This window comes from Mus caroli, unplaced genomic scaffold (genome assembly GCF_978045245.1).
Source record: "Mus caroli unplaced genomic scaffold, Mus_caroli_1 scaffold_6, whole genome shotgun sequence".
NCBI lineage: Eukaryota > Metazoa > Chordata > Mammalia > Rodentia > Muridae > Mus > Mus caroli.
The window spans coordinates 46,346,739-46,369,954 of record NW_028227261.1 but is presented as its reverse complement, the minus strand read 5'-3'; the positions used below and the strand labels follow the sequence as shown (position 1 = coordinate 46,369,954).

The 23,216-nt window shown below is 41.8% G+C and overlaps 1 protein-coding gene across 10 annotated transcripts in view; it reads right to left on the bottom strand.

Moving 5' to 3' along the window:
* Osbpl9 (oxysterol binding protein like 9) overlaps positions 1-23,216 on the bottom strand; it is a 142,837-nt gene that overhangs the window by 56,003 nt on the left and 63,618 nt on the right. For all 10 annotated transcript variants that reach the window (XM_029476196.2, XM_021159244.2, XM_021159245.2 and 7 more), the window contains one exon: positions 12,480-12,556. In XM_029476196.2, the coding sequence (XP_029332056.2) occupies positions 12,480-12,556 (77 nt within the window). The remainder of the gene's footprint in view (positions 1-12,479; positions 12,557-23,216) is intronic.

Genomic DNA, 23,216 nt, shown 5'->3' with positions numbered 1-23,216 from the left:
CAGTGGTCTATAAAGCCTAAACGTTTTTGTCTGTCTGTCTTCAGAAATTTCAAAACTGATGTCAGCTAGTCAATTCCTATGTAGGAACTTAGGCCAGATGGAGCACATATATCACTTGGCATATGGGAGAAGCAATACCTATTTTACAACCAAAGCTGCCGTGTTTCACCAAGGGAAAGTGCAGTTAACACACTGTCAAACAGAAATATTTTGTTCAGAATTAGAATCAGCAGGCTCTCCACAGGCCCACGATGCCTATTATAGTGCAAGTCTTGCTCACCACTGAACCCTCAGCCTCTCCTCACAAGGGACTGGCATAACATCAGATGCTTAGAAATGCCTGCTGGGGATGGAAGGCCAGAAACTGTGCTCTAACAGCCTCAACACAGTGAGGGAAGGTGAAAAGAGCCAGTCTAGGGGACACACAGGAAGAAGAGGACAAGTGACTAGTTTTTCAAATTTTAATTATATATTTGATGGATACTATTGCCCTAATTTTCATAGATAAGACTCTGCATTGGTCAGTTAACTTTATTCTGAGAGAACGTCTAGAATTTATTTTTTAAACCTACATTTAAATTCAGTAAGAAATATTCAGCTCTTTGCCACAGGTAAATAAAATCACTTTCTATTATTTAATTCTCAAATTTAAAATATTATATAACTTTTAAAGTCTCTGTGTATTATATCAGGATTAGTAAGGTTAGAAATAAAAATGTGTTTACTTCTAGAGAACAGCATAGGAGGAAACTATAGTATTTTATATATTTCTACAAAGTTTAATTTTTTCTTCTTTTTCTTTTTTCTTTTCTTTCTTTCTTTTTTTTTTTTTTTTTTTTTTTTGTTGTTGTTGTTGTTTTGAAACAAGGTTTCTCTGTGTAGCCCTGGCTGTCCTGGAAGTCACTCTGTAGACCAGGTTGGCCTTAAACTCACAGAGATCCATCTGCCTCTGTCTCCTGAGTGCTGGGATTAAAAGGCTTGTGCCACCATACCTGGCTGAGTTTAAGTTTTTAAGCCATGTGGTGTTCATGTCATTATCACATTTTTATTTACGTGTGTGTGTGGGTGTGTGTGTGTGTGTGTGTGTGTGTGTGTGTATAAGAGAGAGAGAGAGAGCATGCTTGAAGGTCAGATGACAGAACTGTGAAGTCAGCTCTCTTCCTCTATATTTACAGTTTCTGGGGGTTGAGCTCAGGCCACAAGGCTTGCATGGCAAGTGCTGTGACTTGCTGAGCCTGTAGATTTTAGAAATCGAATTTCCACTATGGTTTCTGCTCTCTTCTTTATAGTAGACTGGCTCCATAAAGACAAGGACCATGGGTAGTTTATACACAGACAGACCCTTGGCAACTATTATATATATAGAATACAGTGAACTTGAATAAATACCCAACTAAATGCATTGCTTCTCTATACTCTTTGTATGCTCTGAGTTGAACATGCACCACTTAAGATTTAACATCTTTATATCGGGAAGGCAGAAAAGCACACACACGATTTCTATTAAAACACACAGTGAAAATGGAATTCTGGCAGTTAAAGGAACCTAACCTCCAGCTATCTGTAAAAATGAACCATCTGCTCTTCGTTGCTTCTCAGAGTTCAGAACAGACGTGCTGTAACTAGACCAAGAAAACTTATCAGAAAAATGAATCCTAAAGAATCCTAAATTCTAACTTTAAGACACAAAAATTTCCCTCAGAAAGAGCAAAGGCTCTGTTGAGAGCCTCAAGGAGAAGCTGGAGGAAGCCCGACTAAGTCGCTTCTTCTCCACACTGTTTTACCTGTGGAAGACATGACACATCTGTACTGCAGGCACTTCCTTTTCGTGGGAGTAGGGGTGGGGCGCTTGAAGGAAACAAACACACCCATTTTTCTACATAATGCTAAAAATAGATCTAACAAAGCCATGGGAAACGACATAGTTGTAGAAAACAACTGTACTCAAAAAGTACTTGTTGTATTAATTTAACACTCAAGAAAAGTTCTCAAAATAGTCTCATATTCGCTGGCCATGGTGGCACATACCTGTAATACTGCCAAGAGCAACAATTAGGCAATTAAATGAAACTACAGGCATAAACTGAAAGACATGGACAGACTGACATGCCAAGGGCAACCAATAGAGTTGGGGAAAAGAGGGAAGAGAACCAATTGTCCCACCAAAGGGGGAACCCAGAACCAGACCAGGTGTTCTTCCAGTGGGAACCAAAGAGGAAGCAGTGTGTCCCCTGACCTCCTCTGACCCTGGGAGCAATACTGTGTCCAGTTTCTCCTTTCTCAGATTCCAACCAGACAGCTGCCAAACAGAAAACAAAAAACAGGCTCACTTCTGGAGGTTTTGAGCTTCAAAATGAAATTGCTCAATGCAGATGATAACAAACCAGGGGCCTGGGTAGAGTGATTGGATTCCTAGGCCAAGGCACCAAATGTGGGGTTCGCTTAAATCCAACATAACTCAAACATCAGGTAAATGTAAATGGCAAAAATGTATTGTAATCAAGCCACTACTGATCCATCAGGGCTACAGAACAGACTTGGGAGCAGAACTGTGACCTTGAAGGGACATTGCACAGCATAGAAGAAACCATAAAGCGATAGGGAGCAGGGTGGGTTCTAGCATTGCCCAGTCATAGTTTGAGGTTGATCAAGGAAGTTTCCATCCATCAGGATAGGAGTAGGTCCCTAGGCCTGGAAACATGAACTTAGTTTGACTATGCCAGAAAGATGGAGAAACTGTCCTTGAGATGTCTGAACTCAGACAACTGTTTCCTTATAAACTGTCTCTGAGATGTCTGGATTTGGATAACTGTTTCCTTATAATGGAAGTATCCAGCTCCCTTAGGGCCTGAAACCTTGAACTTAGTTTCCTCCTAATCAAATGGAGTCTGAAAATTAAATGGTAAGTACTTAGAATAAGTTTCTTTTGCTTGTTCCCGCTATACCAAGCCTGACAACCTAAGTTTGATCCCAAAACCCACATAGTAGGAGAGAACTGATTCCTACAAGTTGTCTTATGACCTATACAAACCACACACACAACAGAGAGAGAGAGAGAGAGAGAGAGAGAATATGCCCCCTAAATAAATAAATATAGTCAAATTTTAAATGAAAGATTTCTATAATCTGACTTAGACATGAAAGTCAAGGAATAAAAATTAAAGCAACTGAAAACTACTAAAAGACTAGTTTCTCGGTCTTGTAAGCGCACCTTAAAACTGAGTCTGTGTTACTCATACAAGCCTGGCAGCTGCGTAGCGATCATACTTCAGTGTCTCATTTTTAAAAAAGGCTTCCCATGGACTCCATGCTTCCCAGTCTTGATAGAAACTGCTAGCACATCTCACTTTGTATGCTGATGCTGACCTTTTACTCACAGGTTAAACGATACTTCTGGGTACAAGCTACCAAGCCTTCCTTATTCACTCAGCCTCGCTCTTATAAAAGCTGTTGTCTCCTTTCTTTCTAGGAGTTTGAGATCAACACAAAAAAAGGGTACTCTAATTTTATTTCTGTTGCTGTGATAAAATACCCTGACAGAAAGCAACACAGGGGAAATGGGTTTCTTTTGGCTTACATTTTCAGGTCACAGTCTATCATCATGGGCAGTCAAAGCAGGAACTGAATTCAAACAGCTCGTCATCTCACAGCCACAGTCAAGAGCAGGGAGAAACACACATGCCTGCTCTCTGGCTGCCTTGCTGTGCTCAGCCTGATAAGTTTTCCATTTATATAGAGTTCAAGACTTCCTGCACCTAGGGAATCTTGCTGTCCATGGTGAGCTGAGTGTTTTCACATCAATTAACTTAATTAAGACAGTTCTTCCAAAACATGCCCAGGCCACTAGAAGACCATCCCTCTTTGAGACTCCCTTCCAAGTGATTCTAGATTGTGTCAAATTGACAAAACTATCCTTTACTGGGGTAATTTACAAAACTGTAGAACAGCAGCAAGGAAATTCTATTTTGTTATTAACCTAAGGTACAGTACACACAAGCTGTATATTTAAGAACAGTTAAAGCACCATTTCTTGTTCCTTACAATCACAGCTATTGTAAAGCTATTTGCTATATAAAATATTTTTAAATTTATTTAATATTATTGGGAGTATGCATATGCACACATGCACATGTGTGCATACATTATGGGATGCTGTGTTGTAGTGTATGTGTGGAGGTCAAAGACCAACTTTGTGGACTTAGGGTCTCTTCATTCACCTTTATGTGGGTTCTAGGTATTGAACTTGGGTCACCAGACTTGCATGGTAAGTACCTTTACGCACCGACAACTATCTAGACTATAAATACCTTATTACCAACTCATGTGTAACACAGACTTAAAAAAAGAATGTAAAGGTCTATACTTAAACAGCTGCCTGAGAATTCAAACTGAGCTCTAAAGCAGTCTCTACAACGATGCATAATCACCTATTTAAAAGCTGTATGTATGTATGTGACTGTGTGTATGTCTGCATGTGTATATATGTGTGCATGTGTGTGTGATACATGTACCCATGTTTTCACATGCATTTGGAGGCTGAGGAGTATATTCTATTATTCTAAAACTTAGTCTCTCAAGACAATTGCTCACTCAACTGAACTGAACTGAACTGAACTGAACTGAACTGAACTGGGCTGGTTGTTGGACAGCAATCCCGGTGACTTTTCTGTCTCAGCATCCCCACAACACGGAAGTTACAGGTGTGCAGGGCTATGTCCAGCATTTTCTTTATGTGGGTGCTGGGGAGTCAAACTCTGGTCCTCACACTTGCACAGGAAGTGCTCTGACCCCTGAGCCATCTTCCCAGCCCCATGAAGCTGTCAAGTCAGCTTAGTAGCAACATTAAAGCAAGGCTTCCAAGACACGCTGTTACCTACAATGAGGCCAGCACTTATACTTGGCCATATCGTGACATATCACACAAAGGTCAAATGACCTCATGGCATGTGTCATAGAAAAGAAGCCTCCCCAGCAGTTACAACAGAGGAAAGTGATTGGGATGACTACTCTACTATTGGGAAGTCATACTCTACACTGAAATGCACGTGTGGTCAGATATACAGAGAACCTACACCCTAACAGTCAGTCACACTGACAGTACAGGTTTCCATGCTGCAGTGGTTAGCATGCCTGCCTTCAACATTGTAAATAGCCTTGTAAAGTGGTTCAGCGGGTTGTATTAGTTGCTAGATTTTTAATTTTTCTTTCTGAGACAGGGTTTCACTCTGAAGTCTTGGCTGGCTGGAACTCACTAGCCCAGGTTGGCCCTCAACTTGCAGCAATCCTTGCCTTACCTCCTGAATGCTACAAGTGTAGGCATTTGCCCCTGGGCTCAGCTTAAATGAATCTTAGGTTCTGTTGCTTTGTGTTATATTTGCACTTAATTTGCAAATTTTTGAATGTTTTTATAAAGTTTAAATCTGCGACATTTACCTTTTGCTTTACACTTGCCTACTCTAAGTAATATTGTAGCATAAACTCATATTCTAGTCTTTGGGGACACAGAATTTTTTCTAAAATTTGAGCCCAATCTTACTCAAGTTTGTAAAACTGCTTTTTATACCTGTATAGCTGCTCATGGGCTGAGAGGCGGGAGTTAAAGGGTTCAGTGGCCTCTGGCTCTTCCCAAAAAGCTTCCTAACTTAGCAGTCAACAAAGACATTATTACACTGGGGACAGTGAGTCACAGAGCAGAAGATAAAACCCTGAGTAAGGCAGGGAGCCTGCAGGGAGGGGAAGCTGACAGCAGTGGGGACAGAGCAACTGTGCATGGAAATGTCAGAGCACAGTTAACAAAGAATGGTCAAAAAGGTGTGTGTGTGTGTGTGTGTGTGTGTGTGTGTGAGAGAGAGAGAGAGAGAGAGAGAGAGAGAGCTCTGCAGGTTAACAGCTGCTGTAGAAAACTCAGAGTCACAGGATTTAAATGCTCAGATTTTCACTTGTGCTTCCTATCTGAAGACTGCTCTAATTACAATTTGCCGATACAAAGAAACAGGGCGACCCAGAAAAAGAATGAAGAGAATAAAGATGAAGAAAGCTTTAGATGAAATGACAGTAGGAATGGAAAATAGGAGTGACCAGTATTTGTTGAACACCATTCCTCTGTGTACAGGCCCCACGGGTAAGAGATGTAGAATTACGCTGACATGGCTGCTTTGCTGATGTTTTATAACTATTTTAAAGATGAAGTAACTACCACTGAAGTCAGATGTAGTGGCACACACCTTTAATCCCGGCAGCATGGAGGCAGAGGCAGAGGCAGAGGGATCTCAGTAACTTTGAGGCCACATAGGGAACTACAGGACAACCAAACCTGCATAGAGAAAAACCTTGTCTCAAATCCTGCCCCCTCAAACAAAACAAAACTGGAGTTGAAAAGCAATTATTACAACACCATAGATTTCCCAACTAGGAGAAAGGCAGGGCCAGGCCCCCAGGCCCCCAGGCCCCCCAGTCATGATCTAAAGCATTCCTGCTTACCCACTTCTCAAACCACACATGTAACATGACAGTGCTGGGCTTCTGCCTATGTACCACGAGCATGTATCACTAAAGTGGGCTTTCTCATTTCATGAGCTTCAAGTTAAGAGGGAGATGTATGGGTAAGAGATGGATGTACATGAAGCGCATACTGCTCCTAGCAAAAACTAGTGTTCAAAGGGTCCCTGCTAGGATTACACAGCAGCGTGCTCTCGGGCTGCAGGAGGTGAAAGCACAGCGGAGGCTTTGAGAGAGATTCCCTTTTACTATAATGGCAGCAAAAGAACGGAAGGATAGGCCACACTAAAAGCATCTAAGTAGACAGGGAGGGAGGTGTGGAGGGTGGTAAAGAACTGGAGACCAGTACAAAGCGAAGCATACATGGAGAGTCAGATGCAAATAGAATAGGAAATGGAAGGAAAACTCAACTCCAATAAAGAGAGCCTCAAATCACCTATTAAGTTTGACTTTATCTTACAAGTAAATGCAGCTCTCTAGGCCAGTGGTTCTCACGCTTCCTAACACTGCGACCCTTCAATATATTTCCTCATGTTGTGGTGACTCCAACCATAAAATTACTTTGGTTGCCAGTTCATATAAATATCTGTGTTTTATAATGGTCTTTGGTGACCCCTGTGAAAGGGTCATTTGACCCCCCCAAAACCACTGCTTTAAAGGGCTTTTTCTCACATATTTTTTAAAAGATTTATTTATTTATTATATGTAAGTACACTGTAGCTGTCTTCAGACACTGCAGAAGAGGGAGTCAGATCTTGTTACGGATGGTTGTGAGCCACCATGTGGATGCTGGGATTTGAACTCCGGAGCTTCGGAAGAGCAGTCGGGTGCTCTTACCCACTGAGCCATCTCACCAGCCCCTTTTTCTCACATATTAATGCCTCAGATTTCATCTATGATGGTTGTTCACTTAAAGGATGCAAATGAGACTAAATTGGTTGGGATAGAGCTGCTGAGATACATACAGCAAAGCCCTAACCTGGGCGTGGCTGGAAGCTTTATGAAGACAGGAGGTTACGAATCATCTACAGAGTTTAGCTGAATTTATGAAAATGGCAGAGGCAGCTACAGAGTAAAGGAAGGGCGCCACAGTCACAAAGAAATCAAGGTCACTGATCCTTGAAAAGGGAAAAAAACATTTTTCCTATAAAATATGTAAAGCAGAGAAAAAAAGTTAAATCTCAAGAACGAATGAAGCAAGCGGGTGAGCCATTGGCCAGGGAAAGATGCCCCTAGCCCCTTGTCACTTGCAGCAGGCAAGAAAGCTAGCCCTGCCCCTCACTGGATGCAGCACAACAGAGCTGGCCCTGTCATGGAAACAGGTGAGCCAGTCCCTGAGGACATGAGAGCTGGAGAGCTGGCCCTGCCCTTTGCTGGCTGCAGCATTAGGTAAGCTAGCCAGGGCAGTACTGGAGAGCATGCTCTGGTGGTGTGGGTACAGGAGAGTTGGCAAGCTGACCAACTCAGCTACCACCCAGCCTCGGATCCAGGGCTTATGAATTAGCCCACCCCAACATCTACCCCTCCTAGGAACTGCTGGAGCACATGAAAGGGCAGGTCTTACAGATCCATGCAGGATCTCCACGACACAGAAAAACTACAGGATATCTGAGAGGTGTCCCTGTGAGGATCCAGTATTGATGGTGTAGCTGAAGCAGGACACCCCGACCTGGACCTATGACTCACTGTAATGAGCATTTGTAAGTAAAGATGTATGGACAAAAGGGTGTACTGTGGGGCACACTACAGCTTCCACTACAAGATCTGTTGTTGTTGTTCTTTTTCTTCCTTCTCTTTTGTGTGGAGGTTGTAAGGGTAGAGGGCAGATACGAAGGGATGGGGAGATGAGTGGGATTGGGGTGAATAATGTAAAATTCACAAAAAACTTAAAAAAAAGAACCACTGAAGAAGAAACATCTTTCGATATGAAGAGGAGAACAGTTATTTTGTGGGGGACAGGGTCTGCTGGATATTTCTATGCAATTCTGGCTGGACTGGAACTTACTATATAAACCAGGGCAGCCTCAAACTCAGCAAGATCTACTTGCCTCTGCTTCCTAAGAGCTGGGATTAAAGGTATGTGCCACAATGTCAGGCTGAGAACAGGTTTTTATTAGATTCTAAACCTAATGAAAAGATCTCACTGTGGAAGATTCAACAGGAAATCAGCAAGAGGTCATTAAAACTGCTGGAGCTGAAAACACATGTCAGTTGGCAGAATGCATTCTGGCATGATGGTCAAACCTGTAATCTCAGCACAGGAAGGTGGAGGCAGGAAGGTCAAGCTCTAAGATATGCTCAGCTATACACAACGAGCTAGCCTGGGCTACATGACCCTCCCTTTTTTTTTTTTTTTTTTTTTTTAATTTTTGAAAGAAAGACGGAAGGAAGGATCATCCAGAGACTGCCCCATCTGGGGATCCATCCCATATACAACCACCAAACCCAGACACCATTGCATATGCCAGACGATTTTGCCGACAGGACCCTGATATAGCTCTCTCTTGTGAGGCTATGCCATACAGAAGTGGACATTCATAGTCATCTATTGGATGGAACACAGGGCCCCTAATGAAGGAGCTAGAGAAAGTACCCAAGGAGCTAAATGGGTCTGTAACCCTAAAGGAGGTACAACAATATGAACTAAATAGTACCCCCCAGAGCTGTGTCTTTAGTTGAATATGTAGCAGAGGATGGCCTAGTTGGCCATCAATGGAAGGAGAGGCCCTTGGTCTTGCAAAGATCCTATGACCCAGTGTACAGGGGAATGCCAGGGCCAAGAAGCAGGAGTGGGTGGGTTGGGAAGCAGGGCAGGGGGAGGGTATAGGGGGCTTTGGGGATAGCATTTCAAATGTAAATATCTAATAAAAAGAAAGAGGTGGGGACTTATAAATAGTGGTGGATGGCCCATTAGAGATAGAGAACAATTAAAATTGGGATAGATGCAGCCACCTCACTTTTGTGGCTTCCTTATAACAGACTCTAGAAGCAAAGGAAATAGACAGTAGTGGCATCAGAAATGGAGAACATAATGATAAATGCATAATACAAACTGTCCGGAGACAAATTCTAATGGTGTTGGGAAAAGCAGTGCTAAAGAGGTAGGCCATGAGGTCTACACTGGGAAATGAAGTAAATAAAACTGGAAAGACACTAAAATGGCTGGAAAAAAAATGGATTGTAAGGCTCAGACCAACATGAGGAAGAGAGGTTTGGAGGAAATAAGAGAAGAGAAGAGGATGAGGCTAAGAAAGCACTCTGATGTTTGAGGTGGTGCAGGTCTTAGTAATAACCAGGACAGAGCAATGCTGTTTACTAGTCAACGTAGGAACACAGTCCAATGGAAAAGAGAGCACACGCAGGTATGATGAGGAAGAAGTGGCTCATAAACATATGTCTTTAGCTATAGGGACAAAAATAGGTAGTTAATAGAATTGATGTAAGTAAAGCAGACTGATGAAAGAGAAGAAGGCAGCAAAGGAGCACCTACTGATATAGATTCTAATCAACGGGCTGCTGAATCTGCACCCCAAGGCCCTCCAAAAGAGCCTATCTCAGTGCCTGACAGTGCGTTACAGTCTCCAAGTACTCAACAACTCACAGTGGAAAGGAATGCCACCCACTTACGAGTCACCTCGGTCATTTCTTCACATAACTCACAGTTGTTGAGCACTGGTAGACTTCCAGGCACAGGAGAAGGAACGAATGGCAGCTGACGGTTATGCAGCTCTTCCAACAGTAAGACGCAATTCCAGATTTCACTGGACTCATGTAACTATCACAATGATGTTAAGGAAGAGGCTTTGTCACAGTCCTCATCAGAATTCAGTCAGAGAGGTCACTGTTAATGAACAAATGCTAAGCCACTGCACTGGGCTACAAACCAGACATTCCAGCTCCAGAGTGAGCTTCACCACACCCACTGCCGCTGAGAAGACGCTCCTGCCCAAAGGAGCACTCCCTGCATATTTCTAAAAGTTCTATCCTCTCTACTCACTAAGTTTAAAAAATACAAAGAGCTTCCATATCATATCTGTCCTTAAAATACCAAAGCTATCAAAACCTAAAACATCTCAAGTATCTCCTCCTTCCCACTGTCCCCAAACATGTAAGCTCCCTTCTTACTAAACTCTAATTCTGATCCTAACACTGGATCAAGGTTGGTACCTGAACATACGGAGTTACCTAGCAACGGAAGCTCCCTATACTTTTACGAGAGCAGAGGCACAGCACTCAGGAAATAGAGGCAGGAGGATCTGAGTTCAAGGCCAACACAACAAGACCCTGCCATCACCAGTCTGCCAACAATACTTGTGAATTGTGCAATGGCTAAGCACAGGCAGGTCCTTGGGCTTGGAGGATGGGGGCTTGTCTTCATCTGCTCTACCAAAGAGGCCAGTTCTGAGCCAAGCTGTGAAAAGGGGCTAACAGCATTGGGTGTGGGGAAAGAACATCATTCAGAAGAACGTGGAGGCCAGGAAGATTTAAAGTGTGTTAAGGGAAGTCAGCACACTCCATGGGTTTGCAGGGGTCCTACAGCAGAGGCTCCAAGGCTGAACACACACCAGTCACTTGAATGTCACTTTAGCCAGGCAAGTCAGAAATCTTGTCTGTCACATTCAACACAATTAAATCTAAAACAGCTACCTTCTAAATTGGACCACAAGCCTGTCCAAAGTATGCAGTATTCTTTTTGGAACTGCCTAAACTAAAAAGAAACTGGTAACAATCATGACATCGCTTTTAAAAACCATACGGCAGAGTAATCTACAAACCCCGTCAACTCCATATTCATTGTCTCCATCCCTTAATAACCACATCATCAAACGCTGCTTTCTAAGCCTCTGCTTGAACTCTCAGCAAGTAGTGGTAAGACCTGCAATGACCCTTACCAAGTCAAGACAATTTCTGGTGTAAGACAGAATTAAAAAAGAGGGAGTCACAAAGCACCTGGTTTTCTACAATTCAAGCCTAAAAATAAAACAAAACCCTCTAACAGTGGCAAGCTCCTTAGCAGCTAGGTATAAGCAAGCGTTTTCTCTACGCTACAGAGGCATGGGCTGCTTCTGTTACTCACCCTGCTCTGTTTCCTATTCCGAAGCCACTAGAGCTGGGTTGGGTGGAGACATCTTCTATCCTATTAGCAATGTGTTTCTCCAGTCCATCTCAGTTCCATGACTAAGAAACTCTGAGTGGCTACCATCAGACACATAACCACAGTTAAAGTGAAAGCACACTATTATTATTATTATTTTTTTAAGACAGGATCTCAGACTGTAGCCCAGGCTGTTCTTAAACTCTCAGTGATGGCTCCTGGCTCAGCCTCCTGAATGCTGTCACCATCAGCCACTGTACATGTCACTGTTACTGACTATGGGCCTAGACTTCCTACAACATGAGGCTTCCTACTGCCACCAGCCTCACTGCCCCAAAGGGGAGAGCCACCTGAACATAAGCTCTGCTCAGAATAAACAGAATCCACGAACAGATGCAAGTCTGAGGGCTGCTAAGTACAAACTTCCCTGGATTTTTTTGTTTTTCTTGATTCATTTTGTGGTGAGTCCACTTTTACTTTTTTCCTAATCAGTATTAACCATGTGTATGTGATAATAGCCAAATTCTACTAACATGAAAATGAGGTAAACTCTCAGCACTTATTATTATGTCTAACTTTATAATCTGGCTTTATTGATAGTCCAATATTGATATAAAATATTTAAAAATAATTCTGGCACATTTTAAGAAAACTACCTTACACTGTCTTCATTCCTGTTTGTTTGTTTGTTTTTTTAAAGAAAAATCGATATTTTGCCCTATAGAAAAATAGAAAAAAATAAATGTCTATAACTTTATTATGTAACACTAGAAAGCATGAATAATCAACTCAGAAATTAAGAGCTCTCATTGTATTACATCAGTTATTTAAAAAATTACCTCCTCCCCGCCAAAGAAAACCACAAGCACCATGTAACGCCTCTTACTTGAAGCTGAAGAGTATGGCGAAGAATAGTTTCTTCTAAGGCATGGATCCACTTCTCTCGCTCGTCTGCATCTCGAGCTAGAACAAAACAGTAGAGGTCAATGTGTCACTTCCTTCACAGCTCAACGTAAGGAAGCATCTGACTTCTTACCCAGATTCAATATCTAGGCAGATTTACAAAATACTCAACAATTCTAACAAAAGGAATAAGTATGTTTAATAATAGGTAATTACTTATGCCTCAGGCCAACATTCTCAGGGGGAATGACCAAAAAGGCTGGACTGATTATTTTTTAATTGCTTCATTAACAGGTGAAGGGGTTTTAAAATGTGACACATATTCACACATATTCCACAGAGAGGAATACCATTCAGTCAGTAACAAAAATAAAAATAATTATTTGTGGCAACATAGACGGAATGCATGAAATAAGCCAGGCATAGACACATAAGCACCATACAATCTCCCTTGTCTTCTCCCAACAGTGGAAGTCACAAAGGTTGATGTAGGGTGCAGTTGTGAGAGGGCGCATAGAGTCGAGGGGGAGGAGTAAAGATGAAGAAAGGGCAGATTGGTACGTACTAAGGTACACTAGCCAGAAGCAAGCAGCTCCGGTGAGCTGTTGTACTGCTGGGTTACTGTCAATACCAATAGCTAAAAGAAAGAATTTTCAAAGTTTTTACCATAGAGAAGTGATTATGTTTGCAGAAATAGGTATGCTTAGCTGATTTAAAATAACACCATGTATATATGCATCAAAGCATATGCAGGATCTTAATTTTTTATCTATCAGTTAAGAAATAAATTTAACTTAGATAAACTTTTTAAAAAAAGGAAGGAAGAAGGAAGGGAGGGAGGGAGGGAGGGAGGGAGGGAGGGAGGGAGGGAGGGAGAGAAAGCTAGCAAGCCAGGTGGTGGCGGCACACACCTTTAATCCCAGCACTCAGGAGGCAAAGGCAGGCGGAGTTTGAGGCCAGCCTGACCTACAGAATGGGTTCCAGAACAACCAGAGCTGTATGGAGAAACCCTGTCTCAAAAACCAAAAAACACAAACAAAACAAAAAAGAACAAAAAAGAAAAGGAAAGAAAAGAAAAAGAAAAGACAGACAGAAGACAGTTACCATAAACCAAAGTAGTAAAGAATTATGGTCAGTATCTTGTAAAGGGCAAACATCTGCAGGAAAGGGCTAATATTTCGGGATTTCCCTGGCAGCATTATAACTTTCTAAGGAGGAGTTGTGTACTGGATGATGAACTTAAGATCTATCAGTGTGTGTGCCAAGAGTAGTTGGCAACTCTATCTTCTGGCAGAATTTGAGATAGAACCTACAAGTCTTTTTAAGAGAAAAGTTGAAGAGCAGGGCCCACTAGCACAGTGGCTCTCAACTGGTGGGGTGTGACCCCTTTGGGAGTTGAATGACTCACAGAGGTCTCCTAATACCAGTGGAAAATGATTCATAACAATAGTAAAATTATGGTTATAAAGTAGTAACGAAAATAATTTTATGGCTAGGAGATACCACATGGGGAACTGTATTAAAGGGTCGCAGTATTTACAAGGTTGAGAACCACTGCATTATTAGCAAAAGGGATTTTGGTTAATTAGGCTATGTCTTGATTAGGATCCCAAAATGGCTTCATTGTGGAACTAAGGATAAATCAGAATTAAAACAAATTAAACAATTTGTTTAACAATTAAACAATTGTTAAAACAATTAAAATTGCTTGGTCATATATGTAGGCCTAGAAGATCTTAATACCTGAAGTAGACTAAAGAACTCCCTATACTAGTGACTCTGGCTTAGCAAAGGGGGTGACAGATCTCTATAGGTTGCTGACTTTTTCTTTCTTTCTTCCCTCCCTCCCTTCCTCCCTCTCTCTCTCTCCCTCCCTGCCTTTCTTCCTTTTCTGGGACAGAGTTTCTCTGTGTAACCCTGGCTGTTCTGGAACTCACTCTGTAGACCAGGCTGGCATTGAACTCAGAGATCCGCCTGCCTCTGCCTCCCAAGTGCTGGGATTAAAGGTGTGTGCTATCACCACTCAGTACTGGCTTCTTCTAAAAACAAATTTTCAAATATAGTCCAGCCCACATGTAAATACAATCAAATATACATATGGAGGTGCTTCTGCAGATGAAGCCACACATAACTGAACACCAAGACTAACAGGAACTCCAGATTAGTTTATAAGTAACCAAGTGGTATTTTTAAATTCTATTTATTTTTTATTGTATTACTGTAAGATTGGTAGGGAGGTTAGAGGACAATTTTGTAGTCAGTTGCTCTGCCTTTCCTGTATTCTAAGAACTACATTCAGGAAATGCTGAACCATCTATTTGGCTCCTCATTTTATTTTTCAAATAATCAAATATGAATTCTCAAATTACAATAAATTTTAAATATATATAATAATCAAAATTAAGAACTCGGTGGATGAGCTCTAACAGCAATTAAGACAATTAGAGATCTGAAAGAGGGTGTAAGAAAGAGCAATGGCAGCAGGCAGTTGAGGGATATAAAGTACTCATAGTGGGCCGGAGAGATGAGCCGGAAGTTAGGGAGCTCGCTGCTCTTCCAAAGGACTCAAGTCCTGTTCCCAGGCCCACCCTGGGCAACCCACAACCACCTGCAACTCCAAAAGGTAAGAAAATGTAATGTGCCCATGACTGGAATACTGGAGGGGGGCAGGGAGGACAGGGAACAGATGTGAAAGCCCGCTGAGAGAGAAAAACAGGAATAAAGTGGACATAGGGAAGGAAAAGAGCCCATAATTCCCTGGGGGCTTGGGTGCATTCCTAGGTGACTGAGTGTCAAAACTTTTGACAGCACCTGCAAAGGACAGGATACCCCCATCTGCTAAGAAAATCGTATGAACAAGATTACAAAACATGTTTACAGCCAAAATACACATCATGACATTTAGTAGCCACATACCATGAGTTTTTCTGATGAAATTTTACCACAATTACGAATCATGCTGACACTCAAGATGTCTTATCGCCTATGACCCATGTCATAAGAATTCCTGACCTTTCTTGACCTATACTTTTATATAATCAGTGCACCTCATCTGTTAGCCCCTACAATGCACCTCATAAGTTATTGTACATGCTTTCTTTTACCCTAGGTAAAAATATACCAAAACAGTTTAATCTTTCAAATATAGCTACAGTTCCAACCCACAAAAGTCATGCACACAGCTGCTGCTAAGAAACTTTATTTTCAAGAAGTCTGAGCTTCCTCTTAAGTTTGTGCAGTACCCTCCAAACACACACACACACACACACACACACACACACACACATGCTGCCTGTATGTAATAAACCACAGTCTTACTTCATGCTGACTGCCTTCCTTTCTGAGACTTGACTTCACTGGGTGGAGGTTCCTAAGGGACACCCACCCCCCTCCAGGGGTCGTGGCTGGCAACTTCAAGTTGCACTGCACATTGCTGGTGACATTGCCTGGGTGAGAATTTTCAAAAATTGATGAAAGGCATTAAGTCACAGATTTCAGAAGCCTTTGGAATCCCAAGTAGGTTATTCACTATAGAATCAAATCCTTGAGCAAATACTGAAGGCATTCTCAATACTCCAGAGTAAAATGGCTGGATAACCCATAGAGAGTTATGTAAGTATATATTCTTTAAGAAGACTAGGAGTGGTTTCTTTAGAGAACCCAGACAGACGGTTAAGTAAACAGGCCAAGTTTTACAATTAAGGACCTTGACTCATTCACTTTGAACTTCTGTGCAGGTTGGGAGGTGTGGATCCACTTTCACAGCTGAAATCTCATTTTGTCAACACAATTTATTGAACAGGCTGTCATTTTTCCAGTGTGTGTTTTAGACACTTTTGCCAAGAACTAGGTGGCCACCGAGTGCTCATGAGTAAAAGCACTTGTCATGCCAGCCTGATGACCAGGTTTGATCCCTGGAGCCCGTGATAGGAGAGAACCAACCCCTGCAAGCTGTCTTATGAGTGCAACAGGCATGCTGTGACCACAATCCTGCCTACACTCACACACAGAGGAGGGGATGCATCAGTGGGGTGAGGGAGAAGAGGAGAGAGTCATCAAAAAAAAAAGATTCTGATGGAAAATGCCAGAATGAAATGTATGATTGAGGCCCACTCACAGGCAAACCAAGTGATGCTAACTTATACTCTCTTGGTATCGGGAACACCCCTGGATCAACTGCTGAAACTTGAGAGTCAGTTGATCGGTGACGTTAATTAATCAGTGCCAATTTCCTTACATTAGTATTTCTAATGCTAATGACTACACTGCACATATGAGGGAAACTTGCCATTTTCAGGACAACTTAACAGAGGTTGGTTTTCTCCTTCTGCTATGTGGGTCTCAGGGTAAAACTCAGGTCATGTCCACACATTTGGTGGCAAGTGCCTTTACCCACTGAAAGATCTCACCCAGCCCAAGACTGAGATTTTTAAATATAATTTTTAAAATTTAAAACAAATATTACGATAATAAAGCAAAAACATAACAAATAAATGGAAACATGGCATTCATGAAGCACTCCCATTCTATAATACTCAATTTTAATTCAATTTCTAGATTAAGTAAAATGCTAATTAAAATTCAAAAACCATTTTTTGAGATTTGCAAAGCTGATTCTAAAATTTTTCTCGAACTGCAGAGAGTACAGAGTAACACAGACCTTTCTGAAGAGAGAGAGGTACCTTTGTGGGAGAGTCCAGGCCAAATAAGAAGTCATATGAAGTGGTCATGAAAGGCTGTGGGCAGTTACTTACCAGCCCTCACTGCTGACCTGCCCACAACCTAAGCCTGGCTGCAACTGAGCATGCTCACTCGCTCTGAAGAGCTGCTCCTCCCTGTGCAGCTGCTCACTGGACCTCAGCGCTGAGCTCACTGCTTGCACCACCTCTAACTCTCTCCTCTCATTCAGCTCCCTCCTGGAAGCTGCAGAGATCTGCTCACTTGCCAGCCCTATGGTAGTTTTCCATCAAACTCCAATAAAACTGTCCTCAAGTTTCAAAAAGAAAATATGGGGCTAAAGATGCAGCTCAGTTAATAGATAATGTTTCCCAAAAGGCAGAGCCCAAGTTCAAGGTTATCATTGGCTACCGGAGCAAGAATGAATAAACTGAAAGAGAGTAGAAACCAGAAATAGGTCCCAATGTGTAATGCAGACACTTGATTTGAGACAAAAGTGCATTAATGTGCAGTAAGAAACAACTGTTTAGTAAATGGCACTAGGATAATTATGAAGAAAAATGAAATCTAATCCTACCGATACTATACATAAATCAAGCCCAAATGTTTTCTTTAGTTTGTAATATAAAAGAAAAAAACAAAATTTGAAGCGAAAGAGACTATCTTCATATTTTGATACAGGAAATAAATAGCTCCTAAAGGGGACACAAAACCACCAATTACAACAAAAAATGGCAAAAATCGGTGTGTGTGTGTATGTGTGTACTCAAAAGGCTCTTGAGGTAAGAAGTTTAGAGGTGAATTTTACAAATGTTTTTAGACATTAAGTTAATCTCTAAATGTTCTCTAACATCCACCATGCCTCTTCATATATGGTGGAGTCTGTTTTATACCCTCTGAGCCAGAAAGTTGTAATTTTTGTCTATGGTTCTCAATGAGAGGCATATTTATAACATGTCCTGGTTAACATATACAAGTGTATGGATACATATGTACATATAAAACCAGAACATTAGGTTCATAAAACAATACTTGTTCTTACAATATATTATTAATATTCGTTCTCCTGCTCCCTCTCCCCTACCCTCTTTTCTCTTCTCGTCTCTTCTCCTTCCCCCTCCCCCTCCAACCCCTTCTCTCTCTTGCTCTCACCTGGAACTCACTTTATAGACCAAACTGGCTTGGAATTGGTAGAAATCGCCTCTCTGCCTTCCCCAAGTACTGAGATTAAAAGTATACAGCACAAAGCCCAGCATATTGTCTTTTTAAATTTCACTTTTGAAAAAATAAAAAAGATGATGGAGAACAAGGCTGAGGAAATGGCTTAGCGGCTAAAGTGTCTGTCAAACAAACATGAGAACTTGAGACAGGATCTGGCACCAATCAAAAGGTACCTCAGCACTGGAAAATGGAGACATGGGGAGCCTAGGGATGCCCTAGCCAGCCAACGTAGACAGCTTCCTGTTCAGTGAGAATCCTGTATCAAAAATTAACATAGAGAATGACACAGGGAGACATCCAACAATTGACTTCTAGCCTCCACATGCACACAGATACACACACATGCACACATGCCTCCCCTTCCCCCACATGAATGCCGACTTGCACTTACTGAGCGAGATTCAAAGGCTCATGAGATGGCTCAGCCGTTAAGGTGCTTGCAGCCATGTCTGAAGACCTATGTTTGATACCCACGACTCAGTGGAAGGAGAGAACTGACTCCTACAAGTTGTCTTCTGACACCTGTGCAGACACTAGTATATCCACACACAAACACACACAAGATAGGGAAAATCCATTAACTATTAAATCAACCCTTTGGCAAAGGTTACTGTAAGCCATTTCAATTTCCCACAAAACAACTCTCACCATTATCTCTTACGTTCTATGAGGGTGGCTCCTGGGTCCAAACCCGGGTCATTCCCAGCTCTGCCCTTATAAACCTGGACCTTCACACGTTTTTGATGCCCTCTGAGCCTTAAGTGTCTCATCTGTACTGTGGGATGACAGTATCGCCTGTGAGGATGAGACTATTGGGAGGTTGGGAGGTTTAAGAAAGTTGCATAATATAGTTATACTAGTTCATAAAATAGATAATATTGTTAGACACACAGCCAAAAAAAAAGATATGTTTTAATAATCAAACAAACAGCCAGAAAAAAATCATTAATAAACTGTTTGTATGAACTAACCAGTACCCCGAGCTCTTGACTCTAGCTGCATATGTATCAAAAGATGGCCTAGTCGGCCATCACTGGAAAGAGAGGCCCATTGGACACGCAAACTTTATATGCCCCAGTACAGGGGAACGCCAGGACCAAAAAATGGGAATGGGTGAGTAAGGAATTGGGGGGGGGGTATGGGGGACTTTTGGGATAGCATTGGAAATGTAATTGAGGAAAATACGTAATAATAAAAAAAAAAAACTGTAGACAAAAGAACCTGTGGGGGAATCACCATGCCTGACCTCAAGCTATACTACAGAGCAATTGTGATAAAAACTGCATGGTACTGGTACAGTGACAGACAGATCAATGGAATAGAATTGAAGACCCAGAAATGAACCCACACACGTATGGTCACCTGACCTTTGACAAGGGAGCTAAAACCATCCAGTGGAAAAAAGACAGTATTTTCAACAAATGGTGCTGGCACAACTGGTGGTTATCATGTAGAAGAATGTGAATTGATCCATTCTTATCTCCTTGTACAAAGCTCCAGTCTAAGTGGATCAAAGAACTCCACATAAAACCAGAGACATTGAAATTTATAGAGCAGAAAGTGGGGAAAAACCCTCAAAGATATGGGCCCAGGGGAAAAATTCCTAAACAGAACTGTAATGGTCTGTGCTGTAAGATCAAGAATCGACAAATGGGAGGGACCACATAAAATTACAAAGCTTCTGTAGGGCAAAAGATACTGTCAATAAGACAAAAAGGCCACCAACAGATTGGGAAATAATTTTTACCAATCCTAAAACTGATAGGGGGACTAATATCCAATATAAACAAAGAGATCAAGGAACTGAACTCCAGAAATTCAAATAACCCCATTAAAAAATGGAGTACAGAGCTAAACAAAGAATTCTCAACCGAGGAATACTGAAGGGCTGAGAAGCACTTGAAAAAATGTTCAACATCCTTAATCATCAGGGAAATGCAAATCAAAACAACCCTGAGATTCCACCTCACACCAGTCAGAATGGCTAGGATCAAAAATGCTGGCGAGGATGTGGACAAAGAGGAACACACCTTCATTGCTGGTAGGTTTGCAAGATTGTACAACCACTCTGGAAATTAGTCTGGCGGTTCCTCAGAAAACTGGACATAGTTCTACCGCTAGATCCAGCAATACCTCTCCTGGGCATATACCCAGAAGATGTTACAACTGGTAATAAGGACACATGCTCCACTATGTTCATAGAAGCCCTGTTTATAATAGCTGGAAAGAACCCAGATGTCCCTCAACAGAGGAATGGATACAGAAAATGTGGTACATTTAATTTACACAATGGAGTACTACTCAGCTATTTAAAACAATGAATTTATGAAATTCTTGGGCAAATGGATGTATCTGGAGGATATCATTCTGAGTGAGGTAACCCAATCACAAAAGAAGTCACTTGATATGCACTCACTGATAAGTGGATATTAGCCCAAGATACAACTTCCAAAACACAAGAAAATCAAGAAGGAAGACCAACTCGTGGATACTTCATTCCTCCCTAGAATAGAGAATAAAATATCCATGGAAGGAGTTGAAGAGACAAAGTTTAGAGCTAAGACTAAAGGATGGACCATCCAGAGACTGCCCCACCCGGGGGGTCCATCCCATAATCAGCCATGAAACCCAGACACTATTGCATACGCCAGCAAGATTTTGCTGAAAGGACCCTGATATAGCTGTCTCCTGTGAGGCTTTGCCAGTGCCTGGCAAATACAGAAGTGGATGCTCACAGTCATCTATTGGATGGAACACAGAGCCTGCAATGTAGGAGCTAGAGAAAGTACCCAAGAGCTGAAGGGGTCTACAACCCTATAGGTGAGCAACAATATGAACTAATCAGTACCCCCAGAACTCGTGTCTCCAGCTGCATATGTATCAGAAGTTGGTCTAGTTGGCCATCATTGGGAAGAGAAGCCCCTTGGTCTAGCAAACTTTATATGCCCCAGTACAGGGGAAAGCCAGGGCCAAGAAGTGGGAGTGGGTGGGTAGGGGGGCAGGGCAGGGAGAGAGTATAGGGGACTTTCAGGATAGCATTTAAAATGTAAATGAAGAAAATATCTAATAAAAAAAAAAGAAAGAAAGAAACTGTTTGTAGGACTGGAGAGATGGCTCAGCGGTTAAGAGCACTACTCTTCTGAAGATCCTGAGTTCAAATCCCAGCAACCACATGGTGGCTCACAACCATCTGTAATGAGATCTGATGCCCTCTTCTGGAGTCTCTAAAGACAGCTACAGTGTGCTTACATATAATAAATAAATAAATCTTTAGAAAGAAAGAAAGAAAGAAAGAAAGAAAGAAAGAAAGAAAGAAAGAAAGAAAGAAAGAAAGAAAGAAAGAAAGGAAAAAGAAAGAAAGAAAGAAAGAAAGAAAGAAAGAAAGAAAGAAAGAAGAGAAAAGAAAGAAGGAAGAGGAACTATTTGTAAATTCTAATTCCCAGTAATGCGTGTTTTATATAACGCACGGAGGGAAAACAATATTTGTCCACTGTTACTGGATTTTCAAGGTTTTGATTTTTTTCTTTTAAAAAGGCATTGTTTATGTGTATGGGTGCTTTGTTTATGAATATGCCCGGTGCCAAAGGAGGTCAGAGAGGCTGTTGGATGCCCTAGAAGTGAATGTTAAGACAGCTGGGAGCCACAATCTGAGTGCCAGGAACTGAACCCATGTACTCTGCCAGAGTAGCAAGTGCTCTCAACAACTGAGCCTGCTCTCCAGCTCCAAATCTTAGCTTTGTTGGTACAGTTATTGCAGCTCCTAAACTAAGCATACTTAAGAATCTCAAATCTTTAAGAAGACAACCTTTCTCAAAGTATACAACCCAAACCACAAACAGCAGATCTGAACACAGTCTGACACCCCACAGCTGACCATGTCTGCTCCTCTACGTAGGAATCTGTTTTCCTAATGTTGTGCTTTCTTCTCCTTTAAGACACACAACTACTATGAACACATGACTGCCTGTTTACAAAAGGAGGTAGAAATTTGGCTGCTTTGCAACTTAAGTAAACAGAAGAATCAACCTTTATAGGAAAAACTCATTTCTGACAATTATTGCAAAATATTACTCAAAAACCATGTTCACAAGATTAACTGCTCAGACACTCCCAAATATCTACTGAGCCCCCAAATGCTTGGGATATGAGCAAGCATAAGACAGCCCATGATCTCCAGTAACGTACCATCTCCTGGAAAATACAATGGCATGCCTACTATTATAGGCAGACTGAACTGTCCCCCATACTCTCATGTGTTTCAACACTCCATCCCCAGCTGGTGGCGCTATTTTGGGAGATAGTGGACTCTTAGGGATGTCGGGCCTAGCTGGCAGATGCAAGCCACCAGGGGAAGACTTGAAGGTTATAGCCTTCCCCACTTCTGTGCTGTTCTTGGTATCCTGTCCTCCAAGAGATAAACAAGACCCACCACAGGCTACCAAGACTGAGCAGCTATCACTAAGTGTCTTCCTTCCCTGTCACCATGGACTGAGTCTCCAGGTTAAGTGGCTCAGGTTTTTCTTTTCAATGACGAGAAAAGTAACAAATACATTGTTATACATAATTACAGTGAGGTCATCTCCTCATTCACTCTAAGTCTCTGTTACCTACACTTTTCCAAACTCTATGTCTTCTAGGCTACACTGAAATGTCGCTTCTTCCACACATGCTACTCATGATAAGGGGGTGTGCTTTCTCCTTCCTTAAGGTCAATATTCCTTTTCTCAGGTACTATAGAAATCCATCTTCCACATTCCAGCCATTGTCCTACGCTGGAGGGACACAGATCTGAGCAACAGTTTAGAGCTCTCATCCACAAGCC